The 26,296-nt window shown below is 43.4% G+C and overlaps 1 protein-coding gene across 1 annotated transcript; it reads left to right on the top strand.

The window, feature by feature from the left end:
* Window positions 1-26,296, top strand: PTGES3L (prostaglandin E synthase 3 like). Its single transcript, XM_088480736.1, has 8 exons — window positions 1-91; window positions 732-845; window positions 7,189-7,255; window positions 10,207-10,305; window positions 22,332-22,421; window positions 23,666-23,728; window positions 24,800-24,837; window positions 26,184-26,296. The coding sequence occupies exons 1-7, from the start codon at window positions 87-89 to the stop codon at window positions 24,809-24,811; spliced, it is 450 nt and encodes a 149-aa protein (XP_088336862.1). The 5' UTR covers window positions 1-86; the 3' UTR covers window positions 24,812-24,837; window positions 26,184-26,296.

Genomic DNA, 26,296 nt, shown 5'->3' with positions numbered 1-26,296 from the left:
GGAGCCGTGTAGTGCTTGCAGTCTCCTCTGCCACTATAGCTACACCAGCCTCTGGTAACATATTACGTTGATTTCACAGGACTATCATGAGGTACGTTGATTAAAGATGGCAATATATAAACACATTCAATGTTAAATTGCTTGCTTGCACTTTTCTGCAGTTAGTGCTAGATTTTATATATAGTTGTGTTAAGCTAGGCTGGGAGACCAGGATTCGTTCCACAGCGTTTAGGGAGTCATCACTTGCACAGCATTTGTTTTCCTTCTAATTTTAGAAAGTAGGGTTTCCAATGAAAAAAGAGTATGTGGATATATATATAAATTATTATTTTATTTTTTTTACAAAAAGCATTGTGCCATAATGCAAGGCAACTGATCTATAATTTACAATAATTAGTACCACCACTGGGATTGTTATGATGGGGGATATTAATGAAACAGCTGTAAGGCAGGCGAAACATCACATTTTGTAAATCAAAAACTTTGTGATATATAACATTTTGCACCTAATCTGATTGTATTATTAATCAATTTTACCATCTACATTTGATTGTACTGGATTGTCATCCACACACTTGTCAATTCTTTAATAATTCAATAACAATGAGAGTTTTTTTTGTCACTTTTTCTGACCATTTAAGTTTCATAGAATGTTAATTTAAAGAAACCACTGGAAAATGCTCTTATTCTGACATTCTAACTTTCCTTATTGTTCTGGATCTTGTTTTAAGACAACATGCAAAAGTCCTTTGGTATGACCGGTCGAAGTATGTCTATATGGAATTCTGTGTTGAGAACAGTCGGGATGTTAAAATGGATATAGAGAAAAATAAGGTCATTTTCAGGTGAGTGTAAAATGTATTATTGGGGTAAATCTGCATTCAATCTACATTAATCAATTAGCAATTAGCTTTATCTGGTTACACAATGGAAGTTATCGATGAAGCACCCTCCACTAATATCATCTTTGTGCTCCTCGAACCTATGGACTTTGGTGAAAATCGAGGCATGTGACCTACTAATGAGTATTTTGTACTGTGCCTCGGGCTGTTTGTTATAGTGCTGAAGGTTTTTAAGCGCTGATTACTCAATGGCTGCTAAGGGTTTGCAGAGCAGGCACTGTGTAAATAGTACAGAAAGGGTGATGCCGGGAGTATTGAAGAGGGTTACAAGTGGAGTGTAGAAGGAGTTCTCACACACAGAGGGGTAACTCCTGATTTCTATAAGAAAAAAAGAAAACAGCAGTCAGATATAGTGGAGATAAGGTTGGGTGATATTATGTGTATGTCGCCTCAGACTATGGCTAAACTAGTGACTTTGGGCCTGATTCAGACCCACTCGCGAGCGGCTGTCCGCTTGCAAGTGGGTCGATGTTATGGACTGAGCATGCGCACGATGGAGGGAGCTCCGTCGTGCGCATGCGGCAGACGCGACGAGCGAAGGAAAGTCCTTCGCTCGTTGTGTCCGATCAAAGGGGGCGTGCTGTCAATGTTGATTGACAGCACGCCCCCTTTGGTGGGCGTGTCGGGGGCGTGCCTCCCTGACGGGGGCGTTCCCACGGGAACGCCTCCCGTCAGAAGCCGGCCCACTGACATCACTAGTGATGTCAGTGGGAGTGATTTTGGCTCTGATAGAGCCAAAATCACTCCGGAGCTTGCGGTTGAAAACCTCAACCGCAGGCTCCGGCTCGCAATTTCGATGGTCGCGATGGTCTCGACCATCGCGGCCATCACAAAGCACGCTCGTATAGCCTGTGGGTGGTGACCCACAGCTATACGAGCGTCCAGGAGGACGCTCCATGAAAATGGAGCCCGGCCCTCATTCAGAGCGTGCGCTCTGCTCAGAGCGTATGGCTCTGAATGAGGGCCTTTGCCTTATGCAACTACAATCACATGAAGCACACACATCATTCATAATTCTTTATATTTTTAATTTACTTTATTTGATAATAATTTACTATTATCAAATAATATCATACAATAAAAGCAAATATTGTTGCAAATACAAACTTGTCCAATGCATAGTGGAATAATGGTGTGGTGGAAAATATCCACTTTAAGATGTTTAGGGGTCAATCCAATTGTCCGCGAAGGGTGGGAGTTGCCGTTGCCATGGCGTTAAAATGCCGGCAACGGCACCTGAACTTGCACCCTTCACGGCCCGATCCCAGCTCAAATTTGCACAATTTCGCTTGGAGCCCTAAGGGGCTGCGAGCACTTTTGTGTGAGTTCGGGCTGCCATAAAGTGTGGCTGCTCCCGGCCATGTTTCATCATCGTCCCATCTGCTGTTCTGCACGGCAGATGGGATGATTCAATGACCGACATGGTGCTATTACATGCAGCACGTAACGATCCATTGCACTGTCGTACGATGGATAGTGCAGTGTGAATGGCGCGTGTGATGTATCGGTACATCACTTGCCGAAATGCACCGTCATATGGTGTATACCCAGATTTAGAAGCGTTCTATAACTTTACAAAGAAATGACTTGTGCTTTGTAAATGTAACCTTAGACTTCCTTGTAAGGAGAAGACACGCACAGTATATTATTTAGACACGCACAGTATATTATTTAGACACGCACAGTATATTATTTAGACACGTACAGTATATTATTTATTTTAGCTTACACGGTTAATACAAGGAAGCAACTTTAAAGAAAAATTGTCAGGGTAACTCGTATAATTTAAAAACATCTGTCCTTCTAAAACATATTCATACATTCACACAAGTTTCTAATTTACCATTTTGAAATAATTGTTGTTCAATTAATCTTCACAGTGGTTAGCTGGAAAAGGAGGGCTCTGCTTCTTAACCACCATATGAACTACTGTAGGTGCCAAAATAATAGGATACAAAGCACTTGTTTATCCCCCAGAAAGTCAATAAACACACAACTGGAAAAAACTGTTTTTGTTTGCAGCTGTCATTCTTCCAATTACCTGGTCTCAGTCCCTTTACAAATCCAGTGTTTGATGAATGGTGGAGATATTAGTCTTAAAAAAATACTGATGAATCAATGCCTTAGCTGCATAGAGGCTGGGAGAGAATTCATACGTAAATGCCAGAAAACATGGCATCTCATCACGTCATTTTCCTATAATAGTGTTTACTGCCATCCAACAAGACTTAATTAACATATAATGCCGTCAGATGTGGATCAGGGTATCTGTAGGATATAATTCTGACTTCCGGTACTGGGCTGTAAAACACAGTACCAGAACTGTCTGTAACTGAAAGAAATTAAACGTTTTTAAAACTAGATAGGCCCCACTTTGTCTAAACTAGTGAGGCATCTAGTGGCTATATGAAGAATATCACATATTGCTTCACACTTTCTCTTTCTTGACAATATACAGTAATAACAAGCCAAATGTATTCTGTATTACATGAGCAAGTACAATTTGTGATAAAGCAAACATAATAATTTAGGTGAGCCAGCTTTTGGGATAACTCTACTCAATCTTGATACGTATGGTGTTTAACACCTTTCTTGTGTAATGCAACGTGACCAGTCTATTGCCTTGATCCCCATGCAATTGTTCAGCTTCACATGCCCTGTCTGCTGGCGTACCCGCTGTTGTGGTTACATCTATTGGACTGGCACCATGCCTGTTGTCAAGGCCAAAATTATCCTGTTTTTCCTCAGATGCTGCCCTTCATCCATAACAAAATAATAGGAACGATTTCCTAATTTTTTCCCCTTTTTCCCATGGTTTGCTGTATTTGTCCATTGTTTGGAATCAAGTATCAGTTCTATCAAGGATTGATAGACCTTCTGGAGATGTAGTACTGTAGTAAGCCTTTTGTTTGGCTCTGAAGTTACTTAAATGTTTTGGACTTAGAAGATATTGTGGTTGGTCACAGTGTCCTTGTTAGTCTACTTATGATTCTCTGTGCTGGACAGCTGATGAGTTTTTGTAATCTAGTATAGGCAGACTGGTATGTCTGCTTCTTTGCTGCTTGAGATCACCCGCACGTCAATGATATCTAGAATAGGAGGCCTGATGCTCAACTTCTGACACTCTTTAGACTATATAAAGGTGCATTGGTGAATAATTAGGCCATATCAGTGGATGATGTGCAACCAGAGAGGAGGCGGTTATGAGTAACTGATAAAAGGGAGAATAAATAACTGAAATAAAAAATTAGAGTAGGGCCAAAGGAAAAAAGAAAGAATAGGTGGGATAGGAGAAAAGGGTGAGAGAGAAAGACACAATAGCTAGTGACCCAGCGAATGACAAGTGCAAAATATTAGAAAGTATATAGAATGTGCTTCCATAAAGACCTCTGGTACTGGTTTTAAGTCCACAGACATTGTAGTCCATATATAGACTGAAGTGCCAAAAGTCAATGTAAAGGCAATGGTAGGTGGCGTCAACCTACTGCAACGTCTTGGACAAGCCCAGACGTGCATCAGTTGTAAACTGACATCTCAAAAGTCAGTTTGAACACCAGCTAGGCTGCTCTTGGCAAGGCGACATGAATTATCAGAGTTTGAATGAGGCATGATAGTGGGTGCTCGACGGATGGGACATTCCATTTTTGAAGTTGTGTGGACATTCAACATTCCTTGATCTACAGTGTCATGTGTTTACCGGGAATACCTCATGGAGAGCATTACCACCCACCGTGGACAGCGCAGTAGCCAACCATGGGTGTTTAATGATAGTGACCAGCAGCATCTGGCCAGAATTGTCCATGATAACAGACAAGCAGTACTGGCTCATATTACATCCACATTCAATGCAGGAGGTACCAGATGAACATCCAGCAGGTCAGTGCAGTGGTCTTTAGCTTCCATGGGATATGGGAACAGAAGACTCACCAGAGTGCCCCTGTTAACAGTACACTGGACACAGCTGGGCTTGTGACATCGCTAATTGGACCCTGGAGGACTGGCAACATGCTGCGTGGTCAGATGAGTCACTGTTCCTGTTGTTTTGAGCTGTGGTAGGGTTCGGGTGTGGCACAGACCCCATGGACCTCAGTTGTCAACAAGGCACTGTGCAGGCTGGTGGTGGTTCCATAATAGTTTGGGGTGTGTTCACATGGCATCGGTTGGATCTGCTGGTCCGTCTGAACATGTCATTGACCGGTAACCACTACTTTGCATTGCTTGATGAGCATTTGCAGCCCTTCATGGACTTCATGTACCCCACAACGATGGAATATTCCAGCAGGATAATACACCATGTCATCAGTCCCATGTTGTCCAGAATGGGTTCGAGGAGCATCCTTGAGAGATCTGACGAATGGCATGGCCACCACGTTCATCCATCATGAACCTAATCGAGCATTTATGGGATGTAGTGGAGAGGTCCATTTGCACCCAAGATCCAGCACCTACAAATATTAGGGAGCTGTGGGAAGCTATCCAGATGGCATGGGTCAACATCTCTCTAAAAAATGGTCTTTCTTCCACTTGTGGAATCAATGCCACGTCGAGTTGCTGCACTTCGCCGGGCTAGAGGGGGTCATACACGATACTAGGCATCTATCCCATAACTTTTGGCACCAGTATAGTCCAATAGGAGTACAAAATGTGGTGAAGTAATTTGATTCTTCATCTGGTTCTGCATGCCAGAACCAGCAGTATTAATAGCCTTTAATAGACTTTAGTTTAGTCAAATTTGACAAAACATCTTCTGTTGTATGCATTGGTTAATTATTCCCTTACAAGGCTGTATGCAGTGGTTATCACAGCATGATAGATCCCAGCATCTACCTACTGAGTCTGGCAGCGCTGGTGGTCTATGGGCAAGAGGGCGGGAGGCTCCTGGCGCCCACTTCTTCAACATTCTGCCAGGTCCTTTGCTCTGCAGCCGCCCGGGACATGATGTGTGCAGTCTCGGCGGCTTATTGCTTTCCAGCGAGCAGCTTCTATAGGGCCACGTGGGCTGCTCAGATATACTCTTAAAGGGCCAGGTGCACCAGGGGATGACATCACATGGATGCCAAAACTCTAGCCTCCTCCTACATAAGGAGGTTCCTGAGGATACTCTGGAGCCAGAGTATAGGCTCCCAACCTTACTCCAGCACTCCTCTATCCGTGATTGTTCCTGCTCGTTCCTGACTTTGGCTTGTCCGTGACCCGATTCAGTCTTCTCCCTGGTACTGCGATTGGCTTCTTTCCTGATATTGATACTGATTCCTGGTACCTTCTTGGTTGTCTGGTTCTGACCTGGCTTGTCAACTACGTTTATGCGCCTCGTTCGTACAACCTTGCATCCAGAGTACACCAGCACCTGTATTAGGGAATCAAGTCTGAGGTTCACCACCTGCGTGCCGGATGCTGCTAAGTCCATCCCTCTTTTATGCATAACTTCTCGCTGTCTTGACTTAAATTGTCTGATGCTGCTAAGTCCATCCCTCTTTTATGCATAACTCCTCGCTGTCTTGACTTAAATTGTCGGATGTTGCTAAGTCCATCCCTCTTTTATGCATAACTCCTCGCTGTCTTGACTTAAATTGTCGGATGTTGCTAAGTCCATCCCTCTTTTATGCATAACTCCTCGCTGTCTTGAATTAAATTAGACAGTCTGGTTTGAGGGTTTCAATCCACAGGACACCTTTTTCCTGTGTATAGAATGTTTAAGAGGCATGTCCTGTTCACTGCTGTTCTGCAGAGCAGCAGTAAACAGCGCCGCATCCATCTGATATTAGTACATGCGCAAACCAATGGGTTATTTGGATAGGAGGGGTGTACGTGCTGTTAGTGCTTGAGAAACACTAGGTAGCTCCGGGTGCTGTCAAACCCCCACATTGACATGGGCATGCCACCATCCATGCCACCCACCATCATTTATTCCATTGTCCAATACAATGTGGTTAACAATTAAGTTTTGTTTTGGTCCTTATCTTTTACGTTTGTACCACATATTGTTGCAGTGTTGTATGCATTGAGACACATTGCATATCCCATTAAAACTGGGTGCAATTAAAATATTTATTCCCATAATCTTCATTTAATCTTTATACTTATTAATTTATTTATTTTTTAAACACATTTTGTGGGACTAGTCTGGATCAAAACTTACTGCTTAGCAAATTGATTCACTCTATCATGTTAGTTTCCAGTTTGGATGCCTGGGCCACTATTACCTTAAAGAAAAAGTTCCCTTGGATAAAATGATGATTTTGAAACACATGAATACAATAACAATATATTTTATTTTCCTGTGCAGCTGTTTAAATGAAGACAATATTCAAATGTACAACGAAATTGAGTTGTATGACAGTGTACAACCTAAGGTGAGTAGACATTACTTATGTGTTAAGTGTAACCAGGTGCTACTGCTGAGTACTTGATAGAAAAATTAGTACATAGTATGGCTAATTTACAAACCGCAACATTGTAAAACAACAGCACAGCCATCAGGTCTGCGATCCTGCACACAGTCCGGCAGAAGACTGTCAGTGATTGACAGTCTGCTGTCATTTCTGGGTGGGTACCTGGAGAGGGAGACCCTTTTATTTGGGGGTTCCCCACCTCCCTAGGGATCCCCAGCCTGACTAGTGGTCAGGCATAATGCTGTGGCTGAGGAACCCGGTGATAGGGTGCCCCTGGCTTTGGCATTACCCCCAGCTAGAAAGAATCCGGTGCTGGTTATGGCAAATACAGGGGACCCCTATTCATTTTGTCCCCTGTATTTCCAAAACCAGGACCGGCTTGTTTAGCCCAGTGCTGGTTGTGCAAAATACAGGGGACCCCTACATCTTTTGTCCCCTTTATTTTCACAACCAGGACTGGCTCTGAAAAGTCCGGGGCTGGTTGTGCTTTTAGGGGAGGACCACACATCAATATTTTATTTTTTTATTTAGCTCTTTCCAAGTAATTTAAACACAGGTGCATGCACGAATCTCACTGATCTGTGCATGCATCTGTGTCAATTAGACCTGCTCATGCTGAAAACTAATGCATGAAGCAAGTCTATTCATTTGGGGATTTGAAGTATGATATCTGTTCGACTTCAAATCGAATATTAGTAAATAAGGGATTTGTGTGTTGGGCTATGCAAAAGTACAGATGTTTTTCCAATGTTCGATTTCAATTTTGCCTTTAGTACATCTCCAAATCCAAAAATCAAATCAAACCAAAGCAAACATTAGTAAATACACCCCATAATCTCACTCATTCTCTGTACAGGTCAGGGAAGTGACTGTGGAAGGGTGCGGCGTGTACCACCTGCTGATCGGTGTGGCAATGGTGGTCAGAGTTTTGCAAGACTAGCAAGTCCTTAAGCTCACTGTCGCTCCCGGCGGGGAGTCTGACTTGGTTCAGTCTGGTGAATTTCCAGGTTGTCTGGACTAATGTGCATATGTAATAAGCCTTGGAGAGTGATAAAGTGGAGAGAGATAAACTACCAACCAACCAGCTCCTGTCATTTTTCAAACACAGCCTGTAACATGGCAATTAGGAGTTGTTTGGCTGGTACTTTATCTCTCTCCACTTTATCACTCTCTAGAGCTTAGTACATTTCTCCTTTATACCGGATGGATGGTAACCCTACACACAGCCACTTTGGGCACTTGCACATGGTGGAATCTGCAGTGCTGCATATGGAATTGGTATTAAATACCGCCGGCTGCACGGTTCGATTCCCGGCAGCGGCAGCCCGACATCAGCAGAGATCCCGGCAGCGGAAGCCCGACAGCGCTGGAAATCCTGATCGTGCATAGGTAAGTATTGTCTAATCTAACCCCCCTAATCCTAACCCTCCTTAGGGGTGCCTAACCCTAACCTCCCCCCAAAGTGCCTAACCCTAATCCCCCCTCTAAGTGCCTAACCCTAACCACCCCCTTCCCCGCTGCCTAAACCTAAGTCCCCCGGGGGGGGGGGGGGTGCCTAACCCTAAGTCCCCCCCGGGGTGCCTAACCTTAACCCTCCCTCCCCCTAGCCTAACCCTAACCCTCCTGGGGGGGTGCCTAATCCTAAATCCCCCCCGGGAGCCCTAAACCTAACCCTCCCCCCGCGGCTGTCTGCTCGCGGCGCCCGGCATCACTACGATCGAGATGCCGGGCGCCGGTCTCCCGGCATCTGGGAAATGCCGGGCGTCTACATCTAGACGCCCGGCATTTCACCCTTGCCGGGATATGACAGTCGGGAAGCCGGCTGCTGGTATTTAGGCAGTCGGCTTCCCGATTGCATACCCTGCATATGAATGCAATCATTGATAGGAAGAGTTAGGCGGACTGGGGGCATTCCTTCTTGAGAATGAAATGGGTGTATGAGTGCATCTAGACATGCACTCAAGTGGACAAAACAAGGTATTTTACTTTGCTAGATAAGATTGTGCTCATGAGATACAGGTGTGGAGAGGCTGCACTTACAGAGGTTTCCCTACTTCACCTCTCCACCACTGTAGCAGTGCCAGAGATGGGCAGATTCCTTATACATGTAATACGGCACATTTAGCATCTTCTATCACGTACGAGAAACAGCATTTCTAGATGGAAGATGTTCTGACATGAATAAAAAGTTGGTTCTAAAGTGGTAGTGGCTTGGACTTTGTACATTTGTGTTTCCAGCATGCACATTTGCTTTTTTTTTTTTTTATATTTTAATTTAAGCATCACATCAATTTACAGAAGTCAATCATGATACAATACAATAAAGGATATATAGATGTATACACATATGCGTCCGCAATCTCACACAATAAAATACAAAATTACAGATTGGTACATATATACTGTATAAGAAAATAAATAAAATGACAGTCCTCCTAAAGACATAGGCGGATATACCATAGCCCAGCTGATATCCTGGATATATATTCCATCTAGAACCTAGAGACGAGGAGAGCCAAGAAGAACCCAATATCAATAGATAACCTAACAAGGAAGAGCTAGTACGCTAGTAATATGGGACGGTCACCCAAGAGTATTCTTGTTTCATACCACTCTGTGTTATGAAGTGATTGTTTAATTTGACTCTGGAAATCCATTAGTAGGATGGAGATGTAACTCTCCCAGGAGTCAAAAAACTTAGAAACTAATCACATGCACATTTTCTGCCAACCCGCAGATTATTTTTACAGGGCTGTGTCCCGGGTCTGAGAATTGGGGGTACACCTTCATGTGTACTATACAGATGGATAGGTGCACTTGCACACATAATGAAGCATTGATAATCAGCAGTATTTGTGGTTTGTAAGTTACTCTGGTTTTTTTATGTTTAATGATGAACTTTCTATGTTCAGGATTCCAGAGAAAAGCGTTCAGAACGGTCAATTACTTGTTTCCTGAGAAAGCTGAAGGAGAAGGTGGCCTGGCCGAGGCTGACCAAGGAAAATAACAAGGTGATATATGATATTTCAGTTCTCTAGATAGCATATTACTATACGACTACCAAGGATCTTTATTTACTGAATTTGATGTATTTGGATTTGTCTATTTTCACAATTTTTCGTTGCTGATCAAAAGAGAAACAAAAATGTTGGTTTATATAATATGAATCAGTGGTCGAAGTGGGAATTTTGAAGTAGGTGTATGGAAAATATAACGTTGTACCTATGCATGTGCCTTCAGTGGGTGGCAGGGAAATGGGCGTGACCATTCAAAAGCAGCGTGCTCCTTTCTCCTCAGTTTAGTGTACCACACCGTAGTACCCCTTATTCACATTATGCCTAAGGATACTGAATTTAAACCTCTATACGCTCCTGCCTATACCTTCTAAAAACCTGCCTATACCTTCTAAAATTGACGCTATTTGCGTACGCAGCCATACAGTAAAATAAAGACTTCAGACCTTAAACATGTGTTTCCAAAGCACAAAGTATTATTCAAGCAAAGTACAGATAGTTACACGCTGTGATCTAAGTACAAATTAGCACAAAGAAATTATACAGACCCAAGATACAGTTATACATACGCACGTGCACTGGGACCAGATTCCGGCATCAACAAGAAACCTCCATCAACAGCATCAGCATGAAGACTGAAGACTGGGGTCAGAACACACATATTTATACCCTTACAGAAATAGACTATACAATAGAGAGGTTCATTGCGATCCCATTGGTTCCCCATCACGGTGCTTCTGTTACAGGACATTTAACAGGTTGATTCAAATGGACACAGACCAGTCTCCGACAGCTGGTTATCTCCGTTTTCCCGCCTCATGCAAATCTAGGCTGTTGGTTTTACAAAGTACATTTTGGTGCTTTAACTTTCTACGGTCCATAAGTTGAGAATGCATGTTGCGATCTTCACACCGATGATACTGGAAAGCTGTTGAGAAAGTGCAGATCAGTATAACACCAAACACGGCTTACTTATCATGTATTAAACCTTAGATACCAAATAGCCTTTATTTCACAGCATTTGTACTAAATGAATAAAACTTGAATCTTACACTTTAAAGCTATGGAACCTTTTATGTGAGTGTGCATTGTGTAAGTATTAGGGGTTTGGGAAAAGATGCTGGTTAACCTTGGGGCAGATGTGTACGCACAAAGCTAATAAACAGCGTTTGCATGCGGGGTATTATGCATTCGCTAATGTGCGACATTTTAACAGCGCAACTGTGTGTATTAATGTGTGAATGTGGTATATTAAAATATGCAATCGCCTGATGCTAAAAATAGCATCGCCATATGTACTTAAGTGTGAGTTTAGTTAAAATGGCGCCGGGCGGCCATTCACAAAATGGCATCTTGCAGATCTCATTTTCAAGATGGTGTCTTGCAGCCATTCGCAATATGGGGTGTTTCGATCTAATTTTAAGCTGATCTTGTCTCAGTGAATTATCCAGCTTCGACAGTCCACCCTTTGATAGCGAACAACATGCTATCACACCCTGATTTTAAAATTTAATTTAGGCTTACATTTATATATATTATTTAATCTTATTATGGGATGGCACAAGGTGATTCTTAATCCATCAATAATGTGTCTCTGGGAGGGGACATAAAACTACCATTATACACAAACCGCGGATCTTGGAAGATCATGGGAATGATGTGGGGCTGCATCAATCCTATAAAGGCAGTCTTGAGGGGGAATAGGGACTTACATTATTTGAGGTGTTTTTTTTTTTTTAAATAACATTTTTATAATACATTTTGTGCATGTTTAAATATAATACATTATATGATGGTATTACCTAGTTCAGGGTTGTAATGCAGTTCTATATTTACCTCAGTATTCATATTGTCATTACTGACCACCATCATAATTTCGTTCTCTCGTTTTACCTTATCTTTACATTTTCCACACTTCACCACAGTAGGAACACACCGGACACATATGCCAATTAGTATGATGGCAACCAGTATGAGGATCAGGAGTTTAACTATGCTTGCGATCATTTCCTGGACCCACTCCCCTAGACCTGAGAACCACTTCGCTGGGTTCAACCATGAAAGCCATTCCTCTACCTTCTCCTCTACTTCAGCCACTGAAGCATTGTGGTTCTTCTGAAATTCCCATTTTAGCTGCAGAATGTCATCCATCTTCCGGTCTATCACCTCCTTGGGGTCGCTGGTATCATTGGTGACATAGGTGCAACACTTCACTCCAAATTGGGTGGCCAAAGTTACGCAGTATCCTCCAGTGACAGCGGTTAAATAATTTAACACTAGCCTGTGTTGCACCAGTTCTTTCTTGCAATACCCTACCTGTATACCTGAAGGTGCCATCATACATCTCGGTGATATTATCCTGAATATATCTAAAATTTTATGTAGCCCGAGCGATCCTGGTGGAATCCAGTGCTACTAAAACTTAAAAGCCAGTTGTCTCACTAATTAACTGAGTGGCTTTATGCACGTCACCAGGTATCATATTTGTTTTGCCTCTGTGTTCATACTGCGTGTGAAGATATCGTGATGGTGTGTTATTATGAATACCAAGCATTTCAACATGTGTGAGGGTCATAACCTCTGGGACTACTCGTCCCAGGTAGCACAAACCTTTGGAACTCGGGGAGAGCCACTTATACGCTTTTCTTCCACATATAAAATATACATTATCAGGGAGAACATAAGGAATAGTATGCATCATTATCATTAAACACATTTCCCTTGCAAATAATCCTATCTCAGGTTCCTCCATATGCAAGTTTCTGGTTGTATTATCTTAGCACAATATCCATCTGGTACCTTACCAATAATTTATTTGGTGGAACTAAATGTATACCGATACCTAAAATGTCTCCCATTAGATCTAATTGAGCGTAACAGATCATGATTCATAGACTCATTATCAGCTCTCAGTGAGAAGGTCATTGTCTGATTATTCCCTGTCACTTCCCAACTCCCTGGTTTATTGGGGTTGGTTATGTTTAAGCACAAAAGTGATCTATCTACTTGGAATTGATAGAGTTTGAAATGAGGTGGTTTGGATGAGAGGAATTTTCCATCCAATGTTTTCCCTTTTTGCAATTCTAAAATTTCTGTAATATTCAGCGGAAATGGCACCAACCCTACATTATGCTGACCCTGTGGTATGTGTGAGCACACCCAACAATCAGTCTGGTTTAATACTTTGCCTACCATGCTATGATAATCCTCTAAAGGATACCCACCCCAGTACGGGTTATATTTAGGCTGGCACCATTGGATACAGTTCTCATCAACTAGGGACCCACAAAGCTCACAAATACAGGAATCTTCAGACGATAAACCTCCACACCGTCCCCGAGTATCCGGAATAGCAGCTCTCTTAACAATAACAGTACTAAGGTTGGTCAGACACTCCCCTGATTGGCATAGCACTCCTTCTGATTCCACTCCATAAGCACTGCCATCAGCTACCATCTCCTCTATCGGTCCCCCGTCACAGAAACCGGACATTCCTGAACCAACCAGAATGGTGAAAACTCTGTAAGAGAATATGAAAATGAACACAGCAGGCCAGTCCATTGCCACATCAAAGACCTGCAAATTTCTTTTAGTTCAGGTATCTCACTACAACCTTTCAATCCTCCCGGAACAAGCTCGCGATCCACAGGTCCACGTTATCAGCCTTGTCTCTGCCATGTTTCTCCATCGGTTGGTTGACCTTTTTGCAGTGAGTGGAATGGACCCAGGTATCTCTCTCAGCCACCTTCAAGGATGTGGTACTTGTCAGTAACACCTGGTACGGGCCTTCCCACCGATCAGTCAAACAACCTGAACACAAGAAATTTCTGATCATAACATATTCTCCAGGTTCAACATGACAGTTAGTTTCAGGCATATCATGGGACAACAGTTTCTTCTGTTGCTGTTTTAACTGTTTACTCATTGATATAAGATACCTTACAGTTACCTCGTTGTTACCCTTCAAGTCTTCCTGTGGACTTATAATCAAATGAGGTTGTCTACCAAACAGTGTTTCAAAGGGGGACAGATTTAGAGGGGGTCTGGGAGTGGTCCTTATACTATGTAGGACCAACAGTAATGCTTCTGGCCATCCTAGTCCAGTCTCTGCCATGATTGTACTTAACTTATTTTTAATAGTCCCGTTCATCCTCTCTACCTTGGCGCTGGCCTGCGGTCGATAGGGGGTGTGAAGTCGACTATTAATACCCATCAGTTTACACATATTTTGAAAAACATCACCTGTGAAATGAGTACCCCTGTCACTCTCAATAATTTTAGGGATCCGTATCTGCATGCAAACTCCTGTACTATTTTCTTGGCAGTAAACGCAGCAGTATTAGTGGCCGCTGGGTAGGCCTCAACCCAATTGGAAAACATGTTTGTGCACACTAATACATACTTGAGATTCCTGCAGGGTGGTAATTGGATGAAATCAATTTGTATTACCTGGAAAGGTCCGTCAGTCGGTGGAATGTGGGATGGTTCGGTAGGGATCGCTTTCCCTATGTTCTTCCTCAAGCAGGTCAGACAGGACATTGCTCTCTTTTCTGCTTGTGAACAAAAACCTGGAGCTCACCAATTTGCACATACCTTGCTTTCCCAGATGAGTCAGACCGTGTACTGCCTCAGCCAGGCTGGGGTAATATGCCTTGGGGGCTACTGGCTTACCTTGTCCGTCCCTCCAGAGCCCGGTGGACTCTTGCCCACATCCCTTGGACTTCCAAACTGACTATTGCTGGATTGAACACAAATTTTGTATCTCAATTAATTTCAACATATCAATTGTTTGAAAAGACATAACTTGTTCCGTTGGTAAAAACATTTTTAACCCTGCTGCACATTTCGCAGCTTCATCTGCTCTGTTGTAGCCCAGTGACACCGGATCATCCTCACATATATGGGCTTTACACTTAATTACTGCCACCGTTTTGGGCAGTTGGATTGCTTTTAGTAATTGTTTTATATGTCTGGAATGTGCAACTGTTGTGCCTGCTGCTGTCATAAAATGTCTCAGACACCATAGACCTCTGAAATCGTTTACCACTCCGAACACATACCTAAAGTCAGTGTAAATGTTAGCAGATTTGCCTGCTGCCAGTTCACACGCTCTTTTTAGTGCTACTAACTCTGCCACCGGGGCTGAGTGAGGAGGACCAAGGGGTTCAGCTTCTATGATTTCTGTGTCATTTACAACAGCATAACCTGTACATAATTCACCTGTGTCTCTTTGTCTATGACAACTCCCATCTGTGTAAAATGTCACATCCACATTCTCTAAAGGTGTGTCACGTATGTCAGGTCTAGCAGTAAAGGTCTGATTCAGATATTCCATACAATCGTGTCTATCATTATGTCCGCTGAACTCACTTCCCGCCAGCAACTCATCTCCTTCCACACTTTGTACATCATGTTGTACATACGGTAAATATGTTGCTGGGTTCAGCGTATTACATCGTTTAACAGTGATGTTTGCAGGTGCAATTAGAGCTAGTTTCCATTTGGTAAACCTAGCTGAAGAAACATGTCTGGTTTGGACAGAGTTCAGCAGAGCAGATACAGCATGGGGAGTATAGACAATCATATCATGGCCCAATACAACGTCCTCACATTTACTCACCAATAGAGCTGTTGCTGCCACACTTCTTAAACACGTTGGGAGTGATCTTGCCACTGTGTCCAATTGGGCACTGTAGTATGCTACAGGCCTAATGGCATCACCATGTTTTTGTGTGAGGACACCTGCAGCACAACCATCGGCTTCCGTACAATACAAATCAAAAGGTTTTTCATAATCAGGTATTCCCAATGCAGGTGCTTTTGTCAGACTATCCTTAAGATTAAGGAAAGCCTGCTCTGATTCCTCTGTGTGTATGACACGATCGGGCTTTGAGGAAGAGACCTGTAATGGCAAGGCCAAAATAGAAAAACCTGGGATCCACATTCTACAGTATCCACACATTCCCAAGAAGGTATGAATTTGCTGTTGGTTCTGCGGCAGTGTCATGTTCTGTATGGCCTGGATTCTGTCATTTGTGAGATGTCGTAACCCTTGAGTTAGGCAGTGTCCCAAATATTTTACTCTGGATGGGCACGGCTGTAATTTGTCCTTAGCAACCTTGTGTCCTGTGTGCGAGAGGTGAAGCAACAAAAGTTTAGTATCATTTAAACATGACATAAACGAATCAGAACATAGCAATAAATCGTCCACATATTGAATTAGAACAGACCCATTGGCAGGTTGAAAATATTGTAAACAGTCGTGCAGGGCCTGGGAGAAGATACTGGGGCTGTCTATGAAACCTTGGGGCAATCGTGTCCATGTGTATTGTACACCCCTGTATGTGAAAGCAAATAGGTACTGACAGTCAGGATGAAGAGGCACAGAGAAGAAAGCAGAACAGAGGTCAATGACAGTGAAATGGGTTCCATTGGGTAGGATTTGCATAAGAATGACAGCTGGATTTGGCACTACGGGAAATTGGCTCTCTACTACCATATTAACACCTCTAAGGTCTTGTAACAGCCTATAACCCCTCCCACCACTCTTCTTCACCGGAAAGATGGGACTGTTGGCTACACTAGCTGTACAAACTAAAATTCCCTGTTGTGATAATCGCTCAATTATTGGATAAACCCCTAATTCTACCTCCTGTTTTAGTGGGTAATGGGGAATTTTTGGAGCTTGCCTACCGCCTTTTAAATTTACCATTACGGGGCCTACGTTTGCCATTAATCCAGTGTCCTGTCCATCCTTGGTCCAAAGTGAATCTGGAATTTGGGATAGCATTTGATCTACCTGAGTTGGATTTTCATTTAAACTTGTAGAGTGATACATTATCCCTCACCTCGCGCACAAGTTTATCTGGGATATCTAAAAATACACCATCAGGGGTACAATATATGACACATCCCATCTTACATAACAAATCCCTTCCCAGTAGGTTAGTAGGAGCTGCTGCCAGGAGGAAAAGAATGCCTGGTATGCAACGGCCCAAGAGTAACCTCTGTGGATTTTGTTAAAGGATAATGTTGCACTTTACCTGTTACGACCATGGCTGGTACTGTCTCGTTGGTTACCTGTAAATTAACGGGAGATTTTATCACTGACCTGGTCGCCCCTGTGTCTACAAGAAAAGGATATTTAGTATCAGCTACATCAACCATCATGACTGGCTCGTCCCTAGTACCCCCCATTAATCTGTAGACCACAGGTATGACCTGACCCCTAGCGCTGGCTCCCACTCTCCAATAAAGCATTAACGGCCACAATTGGAGCTGGTGCCTGTTGGATATTTGCTGGTCTCTGTGTATATCTTTTATGGGGATATCCAGGTACTCCTTGGTTAGGGGGTCCTACCCTCTTTGCCATACAGCTCTTACTTAGATGTCCTGGCTGGTTGCAATTAAAACACTTTTGTGGAAAGGATTGTTGTGTTTGTTGAGCAGGAGAGAAAGGTGGTGGGTATGGGTAAGGATATTGATGAAAAGGATATTGTGGGGGGTATGGAGTTTGTGGGTAGTATGGAACTTGTGGCTGTGTGTGATAAGTGGGGTAGGGCTGTGTTTGCAGTGGTGTGGGATTGGTGAGGACGTGTAACTGTTCAGGTGCAGGTGTGTGTGTGGGTGCAGGTGTGTCTGCTGGCTGTGATGTTACCGTCATTCCTTCTAGAGCTTGAATACTGACAGCCATTAGTTTCTCGCTCTGGGTCTCTCTCTTCTTTGAGATGTTTTTGTCATGTCATGTATGGCGGATTCTATGAGGGTATCTATTGTGACTCCCCTCCAGCCAGGCTGTGAGGTCTGAACCCGGGTTTTTAGGTTCTCTTTAAGGCCATCCATGAGTACAGTGACAATCATTCCCCTGAGGTGAGTGCTATCTTTAATATCTTCTAACCCAGTGTACTGGGTGATAGCCTGCAGAGCCCGGTCGCAATATTCTTCTGCAGATTCACTCTTTTTGTTTTATAGTGAAAATTTTGTTCCAGTTAACTACTACTGGAAAATATACACCCAATTGAGTTATAATACGGGAAATGTTACCTTGGTTTACTTGGTCTGTTAAGGGAACGTCACCATCCAATACAAAATCCGTGATAAATTTTGTCACGTCGATATTGCGTGGTAGACAGGCCCTTAACACCAGTCGCCAATCTTTATTGGTTGGCTCGTGAGAACTACCCAAATTTCTCAAAAATCTTTGACATTTGGCTAGTTCCTTTTTGGGAACGGGGAAATCATTCATGATGGAATTTAGCTCTGCTCTTGTCCAAGGATAATGCATTACCACATCCCTTGTGGGCACTACTCCGTTCGCATCCGCATTCCCATTCGGAATAGTTATTGTCCGGATTGGATGCAGACCGGCCGCACTGCTACCTTTGACCTTATTACCTGGCTGGGGGTTTAGTCTGTTGCTGCAACGTATAGTATTAACAACTTCCTCTACGGGTGCAGAGGATGTTAACACTTCCCGTGCTGTTACTGATGGAGATGGTGGCACCACTTGTGCTTGTCGTGGTGCCGCATCTAACATGTGCACAGCATGGGAAATGGCAGACATGACAATAGGCTCATCATCCACATCATAAACATTTTCCTTATGGTTACTTAAGAGAGGGTACAAATTACTTGTTACATTTTTATGCGTTTTTTCAATAACTGTACCTGCACCCCCATCCACATAAGATGGTGGTGGTGCGCGTGAACTACTGACAGTACCTTCCGCAATGCTACTTTGCTGCACATGCACGCCGTTTTGAGGCTCGCACGCATTGCAATTTAGCGCCGCGGGTGTACTTTTTGGAAATGCGTTTGCCACGCTAGTTTGCATCGCTTGCACATTTTTAAGCCACGCATCCCCTTCATGCTGCCACAATTTTAAACATTCGTTATGTTTTACTTTTTTCACTCGAGAACGCATCAGACTGATGTGATCCCGGACATTATTCAATACATCTTTATCAAAACTACCAATTCTGGGAAACGGCCTAACACTCTTCATCGTTATCTTAAACCATACGTAACAATACCTTATTGCATAAGCACCGTACTTAGTATGCATAATACGACGGGCCGATCCAAGCGGCGCTTCCATTAGCAGCACATCATTGTCTAATATTTGTATTGTTTGCGTGGCTCCCATCTTGGGACAACTCCTATGTTTTTCAATAAAAAGGGTGTATCCGCAAACCCTATGGAGGACCTCTAGACGCCTCCACTCACCTATGGAAGTAAAGGCCGATTCCACTCAGCAATCCCTTTTTGACTACGTTTCAACTGCTAGGGGGCAGCAAAGTACCCTTTGTTTTCCAGTTGATTTCGTCCACCCTCTCACCAGCTCACAATCATTGGGCACGATTCAATTCAACGCGATGTAAATAGCGCCGGGACTGAGCTCCCGGAGCTATTCAATACACCGCGCTGCCAAGTCCGACTAATGATTTCTTCTCTCATCCTTCCAGGGATGAGAGAAGAAATCCGACAAAAGTCCCAGCGCGAGGCTGTTTTCTGCCCTGCGCGCCTGGAAAATAGCCTCGCGCCGGGAAGTTAGGCCGGGGAATGCCCGTTATCGCACCTAAACAACCTGTTTAAAGCACGAGAACGAGACTTCCCCGACCTAACATCGCAATGAATTGAATAGCTCCGGGAGCTATCTCCCGGTGCTATTTACATCGCGTTGAATAGAATCGTGCCCATAGTCTAACCAAAACTATGCGGTTCAATTATAGTGTTCAAATAAGCCTAACAGATCACACACATTGATTACTGAATACTATAATCACGCTGGGAGCCGAACCCTAACAAAAATAACAACCCATACACCTTCCTTGTGTAAAGTAAACGGTAAGCTGCTACCGAGTCACTAGGCCGTTCGTTACGCCTAGCACTTAAGGGTCCTACAATACCCTTAACATTTAGGTCCCGTGTTACACCCTAAACAAGTACTCACAGTTACACACTTTTTTCCTGCGCAGAAAAATACACGTTAACCCAGTTTTTGGCAACAACTGATAATGTTAACTCAACGGCTTTGTTTAAACACATGGCAGCACAACCGGAAGTACGTATACGCTATTGTGCGACTAGTCGCATACACAATAATACGACTACTACACAACCGTATGACTTACCCTTAGCTGCATACGCAAAAGTGCGTCTCTACTGCGTGCGCAAAAATGTGACTCAGCCGCATACACAATACTGTGGCACCCTTTTTCTTTTTTAGCGTGAAATTCTATCAACAAAGGAAAACAAACTTTTTCCTTTCTTGTCCCTGGATTCTAGTCAGCGTACCCTGATTCACACGATAACGGGTAGCGATTTCTCAGCATCGAGTGGTTGCAGGTGAACTGCGTGTGGTCACTATCCACCGTTTTGTGAGGTATCGATAACCGTATGTTTATCATGTGAATAGGTAAGTGACCTCACTCTACGAGCCCCCAACTAAGGATGCTGAATTTAAACCTCTATACGCTCCTGCCTATACCTTCTAAAAACCTGCCTATACCTTCTAAAATTGACGCTATTTGCGTACGCAGCCATACAGTAAAATAAAGACTTCAGACCTTAAACATGTGTTTCCAAAGCACAAAGTATTATTCAAGCAAAGTACAGATAGTTACACGCTGTGATCTAAGTACAAATTAGCACAAAGAAATTATACAGACCCAAGATACAGTTATACATACGCACGCGCTCTGGGACCAGATTCCAGCATCATCAAGAAACCTCCATCAACAGCATCAGCATGAAGACTGAAGACTGGGGTCAGAACACACATATTTATACCCTTACAGAAATAGACTATACAGTAGAGAGGTTTGTTTCAATCCCATTGGTTCCCCATCATGGTGCTTCTGTTACAGGACATTTAACAGGTTGATTCAAATGGACACAGACCAGCCTCCGACAGCTGGTTTTCCCGCCTCATGCAAATCTAGGCTGTTGGTTTTACAAAGTACATTTTGGTGCTTTAACTTTCTACGGTCCATAAGTTGAGAATGCATGTTGCGATCTTCACACCGATGATACCGGAAAGCTGTTGAGAAAGTGCAGATCAGTATAACACCAAACACGGCTTACTTATCATGTATTAAACCTTAGATACCAAATAGCCTTTATTTCACAGCATTTGTAATAAATGAATAAAAAAATTGAATCTTACACTTTAAAGCTATAGAACCTTTTATGTGAGTGTGAATTTTGTAAGTATTAGGGGTTTGGGAAAAGACGCTGTTTAACTTGGGGCAGATGCGTACACACAAGGCTAATAAACAGCGTTCGCATGCGGGGTATTATGCATTCGCTAATGTGCGACATGTTAACAGTGCACCTGTGTGTATTAATGTGTGTATGTGGTATGGTAAAATATGCGATCGCCTGATGCTAAAAATAGCATCGCCATATGTACTTAAGTGTGAGTTTAGTTAAAATGGTGCTGGGCGGCCATTCGCAAAATGGCGCCTTGCAGATCTCATTTTCAAGATGGTGTCTTGCGGCCATTCGCAAGATGGCGTCGTTTCAATCTAATTTTAAGCTGATCTAGTCTCAGCCAATTATCCAGCTTCGACATGCCACACAGTAGTAGTGCTCATTGTACAATGTTCACAGTAGTGCCCCCTATGCAATGCCCACAGTAGAAGTGCCCTCTATACATTGCCCACAGTAGTCGTGCCCACTATATATTGCCCACAATAGTAGTAGTGGTCCTCTTGATGAATCAAACCACAGATTTGACTTCGAGCACTGATATGAATGGAAAAAGATGCATCTCAGCCTCTGTCTTCCGAGTCACAGGCCATAGATAAAACGAGGCCTGGTAAAGAAATTGTTGTACTTTATCAGATGCCTGTATACTATATATTATCATTCAGTACTATAACCATCATTGTGGATTGGAAATATTCACAAACACATCATATACGTGTGCTTGATAATTGACCCTATATGTATTTACAAGAAATATTATAATTTGTATCAGCATGCTGTCTTGTAATTGATCTCTTGTCTTGTGGCTGTAGCCAGCCTGGTTGGCTGTAGACTTCGACAACTGGAGAGATTGGGATACTGAAGAAGAAGGAGAGGCGGCATTAACTGAACATTACATGGATGTGAGTCATAATAAAACCATATTAAATACAGCAAGTCATATTATGTAATTTATGGTCAAGAACTAGGAAAATATTTTGTGCAATTACTTAGCCACATACTGGTTGTCATTCTTGCAAAAGATTTATCTCATGGGCATAATCCTACCTGCGAATGCTAAGTGGCCCAGCAGCAATTCTATTTACCTACCCATAGCTTTATATGCAGCCTGCAAGTCACAGATGCATGCTTTTAAGTTTGCCACTTCTGCTCTGGCAAGCAAACTATCTGCTACTCTGACTTACTCTCAATGCACAGGGATGTCATTACCATACTTCTTCCTACCATGTTTTCTGGTGCGAACGGCAGTATGTATTCTAGCCACGTTAGAAAGTGCCACCATGTCCCTGCAAACTGAACATTCTAAAGGGCCTTTAAAAATAAAATCATCCCAGTGGCCTGCAGCCTTATTATCCCATTCTCACTTAGCCCACTCTCACAAGCAACTGATGGTTTCTTTCAAATAACCTACAAGAAATAGATCCGCCCATGGGAACTATCCACAGCATTGTTTGGTACTTACCAGAGCCAGAGACCTACAATCATTATTTCAATGTTACATTGATGAAATGGTTAAATTACAGTATGACGTATGATATAAAAGAGCTCCATCCTACAGACAGTTACACTCTATATTTTCATTGACTGTAATTAAATTACAATATAGGTGGTAGTCAAACAGCTTTAAAACAATGGGATTTATGCAGAGTTGTAAGTAAGTTGGGCTTATTTGCTGTGTATGGGAAAAATTTATATATTCTCACACATATATGGCTTCATTCAGAGGCGGCCATACGTTCTACGACCGCACGGCCGCCTCGATGTTTGTCCAGTGCGCATGCGCACGAGGGAGCCGGCTCCTTCGTGCGCATGCGTGAGACCCGCTACGACCAACAGCGCGGTCGTAGCGGGTCTCTTTGCAAAGGGGGCGAGCTGTCAATGTTGATTGACAGCTCGCCCCGTTTGGAAGGCGGGCCGGGGGGTGGCAGCCCAAACGGAGGCGTTCCCATGGGAACGCCTGCCGTTTGGGTGAGACCCCACTGACATCACTAGTGATGTCAGTGGAGAGCTTCCGGCTCTGACAGAGCCAGAAGCTCTCCGGGGCTTACGACAAGTGAGACCCTACCCTAGGGTCTCGTCGTAAACCCCGATGGTCGCGATGGTCTATGAGCCCAATGTGTCTTATATTAATATTTATTTTCTTCAGCTAATCAAGTCTGTGCAGAATAAAGGAGAACCACCAGCCATGGATGACCTGGATGACTTAGATGTAAGTATGTTACACAAATAAATAATTCATGTCACTCATAAATCAGTAAATTTTCACTTATTAAAGGAAGTTATTGATGCTTATGTTTATATATAAAATAAAACATATAAAACAACTCAGCCCTTTAACTGATTAGCACACATAGGCAAAACTATGGGGTGGTCCGGGGGTGCATCGGACCACCCATTAGAATCACGGGCGCTGCTTTTTCTTAAAGATTTTTTTTTAACTGTGTAGCTTCTTCTGTTATACCAATTTTACACCAGAGCTACATCCAAGGTTATTGCAGGGTTAACCCAGGTAGCTCCTTGGTGTAAAAGAGGATCCAGCAATCCAACCCAGGTAACTTGCAGAATTTATCACGGGAATGACCCATGAAACCTTGCAGTGTAACGGCGCAATCCAGGTCACGATGACTCAGAGCGCGCCGCATGCCGGCCTATTGGCCGGCTTCAGTGGCGCTTGGAGATGACATCTCCAAGCAACCACTTTTACGCCGGAAGAGCTGGGTCACTGCAGACCCGGCTCCGATTCAGGAGTATCCTGGGTCGGCACCGGCTAAATTCCGGGTCTGATCCGGTTTGGAGCCCTGTTCCAACCTCCGGGTCAGAGTCGGAATTTAGTTATAAAAGCGGTGTAACTGAGGAAGTGCAGAGCAGCGCTGCCTCCTGATGTTTAGGCTGCTCAGCGGACTTTGAATGAAAACAGTCCGTGACGAGATGCCGCATCACACCCGCGGCCTGCCTTCACTGTGAAGAGGAGCTGAGGACGGTATATAGCACATAGCTGTGAGCAAACGATCAAGGTAACACATGTTCGTTATGGTGAGGGATTGAAACTGGGACCACCCATTATCAAATGTCTAGTTTTGCCTGTGTTAGCACAGGGTCTGAATTGCCATGTAATCTCATGAACTGCTCGCTGGTTGGAATTCTCTAAGATAGACACTTTCATATGGAACATACCAAGAATGACATGTCACGTAGTACAAAAGTATTCGATCATGGATAGCTCATGATACTAGTGATGCTCCTATATTTGGCTTATTGCTTTCTTTTCCTGTTTTACCAGGATGATGTTTGAGATCTATGCGAGTGTGGCTATCAAAGGTAAGTTGAATGTTTTACTATTTTCAGAAAAACAAATATAGGGGGGGAATTCACTTCAGCGTGATGTGCCGTACTGGAAAGGCACATTGCACCGACCGGCATCGCAGGTTTTCCCCATAGAGGAGAGAGGGAAAACTTGCAATGTTGGCCCTACCATATATGACCGATATGTGCGCAGCCAGGAATTGTGGCGATGCCCACAGCACATCGGGTTCAATTGAATTCCCCTCATACTCTTGTATACAGTATGTAGATCTTATTCCCAAGGATCCTGCTGAGGCTCCCATCGGTCTAGACATTCGGTCTGAGCAGCTTTTACAGCAGCTTGAAAAGCTATTAAAATAGGGATAATTTATAATAGGGATCTTTATAGCATATATTCACTGATGTGCTTGCATGCTTAGAGGGAATGCTTTTGAGGCAAAGCAGCTGTTTTGTCCCTTTTCAACGTAAGCATCCTTGCCGTGGCATAACGTGGGTGGGGCAACCGGGGCACATGCGAGGAGGGGGCGTCAGTACAGGAGCTTGGGTTGGGGATAGAGGGGCTTGTTGTCAGGGACGGACCGGACCCCACTGCCATACTTTTGCACAGGGGCGGATTGGCCCCTGCTATTTCCAACAGCATCTCCCCGAGGTGCAGTCACCAGCATAATGTGACCAGACTGTCACTGCTGCACCTCCCAAGAACACCTGTCCCTCTCACAACAGCACCTATGTCCTTACACATGTGCAATAGGAGTATTCAGATTTTACGCATGTGCAGTTGCAATAAATGCTCAACTTTGTAAACATCTGCATTGTGTGTGGCTCTGAATCAGGCACTAGGTACATTATGCCTCACTGATGACACTCAGCGGATTCATTGCATTCACAGGAATATCAGTTTTGCCTACAACAGTATGCCTATAGTAACCACACATATGTTACCTGTATGGTTATGTCATGCTTTATTTCCCATGTGAAAAGCCAGGACGTAGTTAACTTACCGGCGTCCTGCCGCCAGAATCCCGAAGCGGAAAGCCCGATTTGGGACTAAAGATACTCGTCTAAATCCCAGCGCCTATCTTTAGCCAGACGCTGAGATCCCGACAGCCGCCATACCTAACGAAGAGGGGGTTAGGGTTAGGCACCACTAAGGGAGGGTATGGGACAGGGGAGGGTTAGGGTACTTACCAGCCCCAGTCGGGATGTAGAGCGTTCAGGCTTCCGGCGTCGGTATTTCATTCGATTCCGAAAAGTCAATGTATTCATTTTGCTGCTGAACTGAGACAACTACACTAAAATACAGAATTGTAAACAATTTTTGTTAAAGAAAATTATAAATTATATATTTTTTTTATTTTCAGAGCCTTGTGCTAAGAAAAAGCTGCAGAATAAAGGCATTGATCAACTGAGATGCTACAACTGGATTTTGTTTTTCTAACATTTTGTCTTTGTAATAAATTAGTTTTATTGTATT

The sequence above is a fragment of the Taudactylus pleione genome, unplaced genomic scaffold (assembly GCF_031769625.1).
Source record: "Taudactylus pleione unplaced genomic scaffold, aTauple2 ptg000256l, whole genome shotgun sequence".
Lineage (NCBI taxonomy): Eukaryota > Metazoa > Chordata > Amphibia > Anura > Myobatrachidae > Taudactylus > Taudactylus pleione.
The sequence above is the reverse complement of the archived record's forward strand: the minus strand, read 5'-3'. Positions and strand labels throughout refer to the sequence as shown.

Bases quoted from the DNA above. Each gene is read 5' to 3' on its own strand.
- PTGES3L (XM_088480736.1), top strand. The intron at 10,306-22,331 runs GTGATATATGAT...TTGTGGCTGTAG, and splicing joins TGACCAAGGAAAATAACAAG to CCAGCCTGGTTGGCTGTAGA. The intron at 22,422-23,665 runs GTGAGTCATAAT...TATTTTCTTCAG, and splicing joins TAACTGAACATTACATGGAT to CTAATCAAGTCTGTGCAGAA.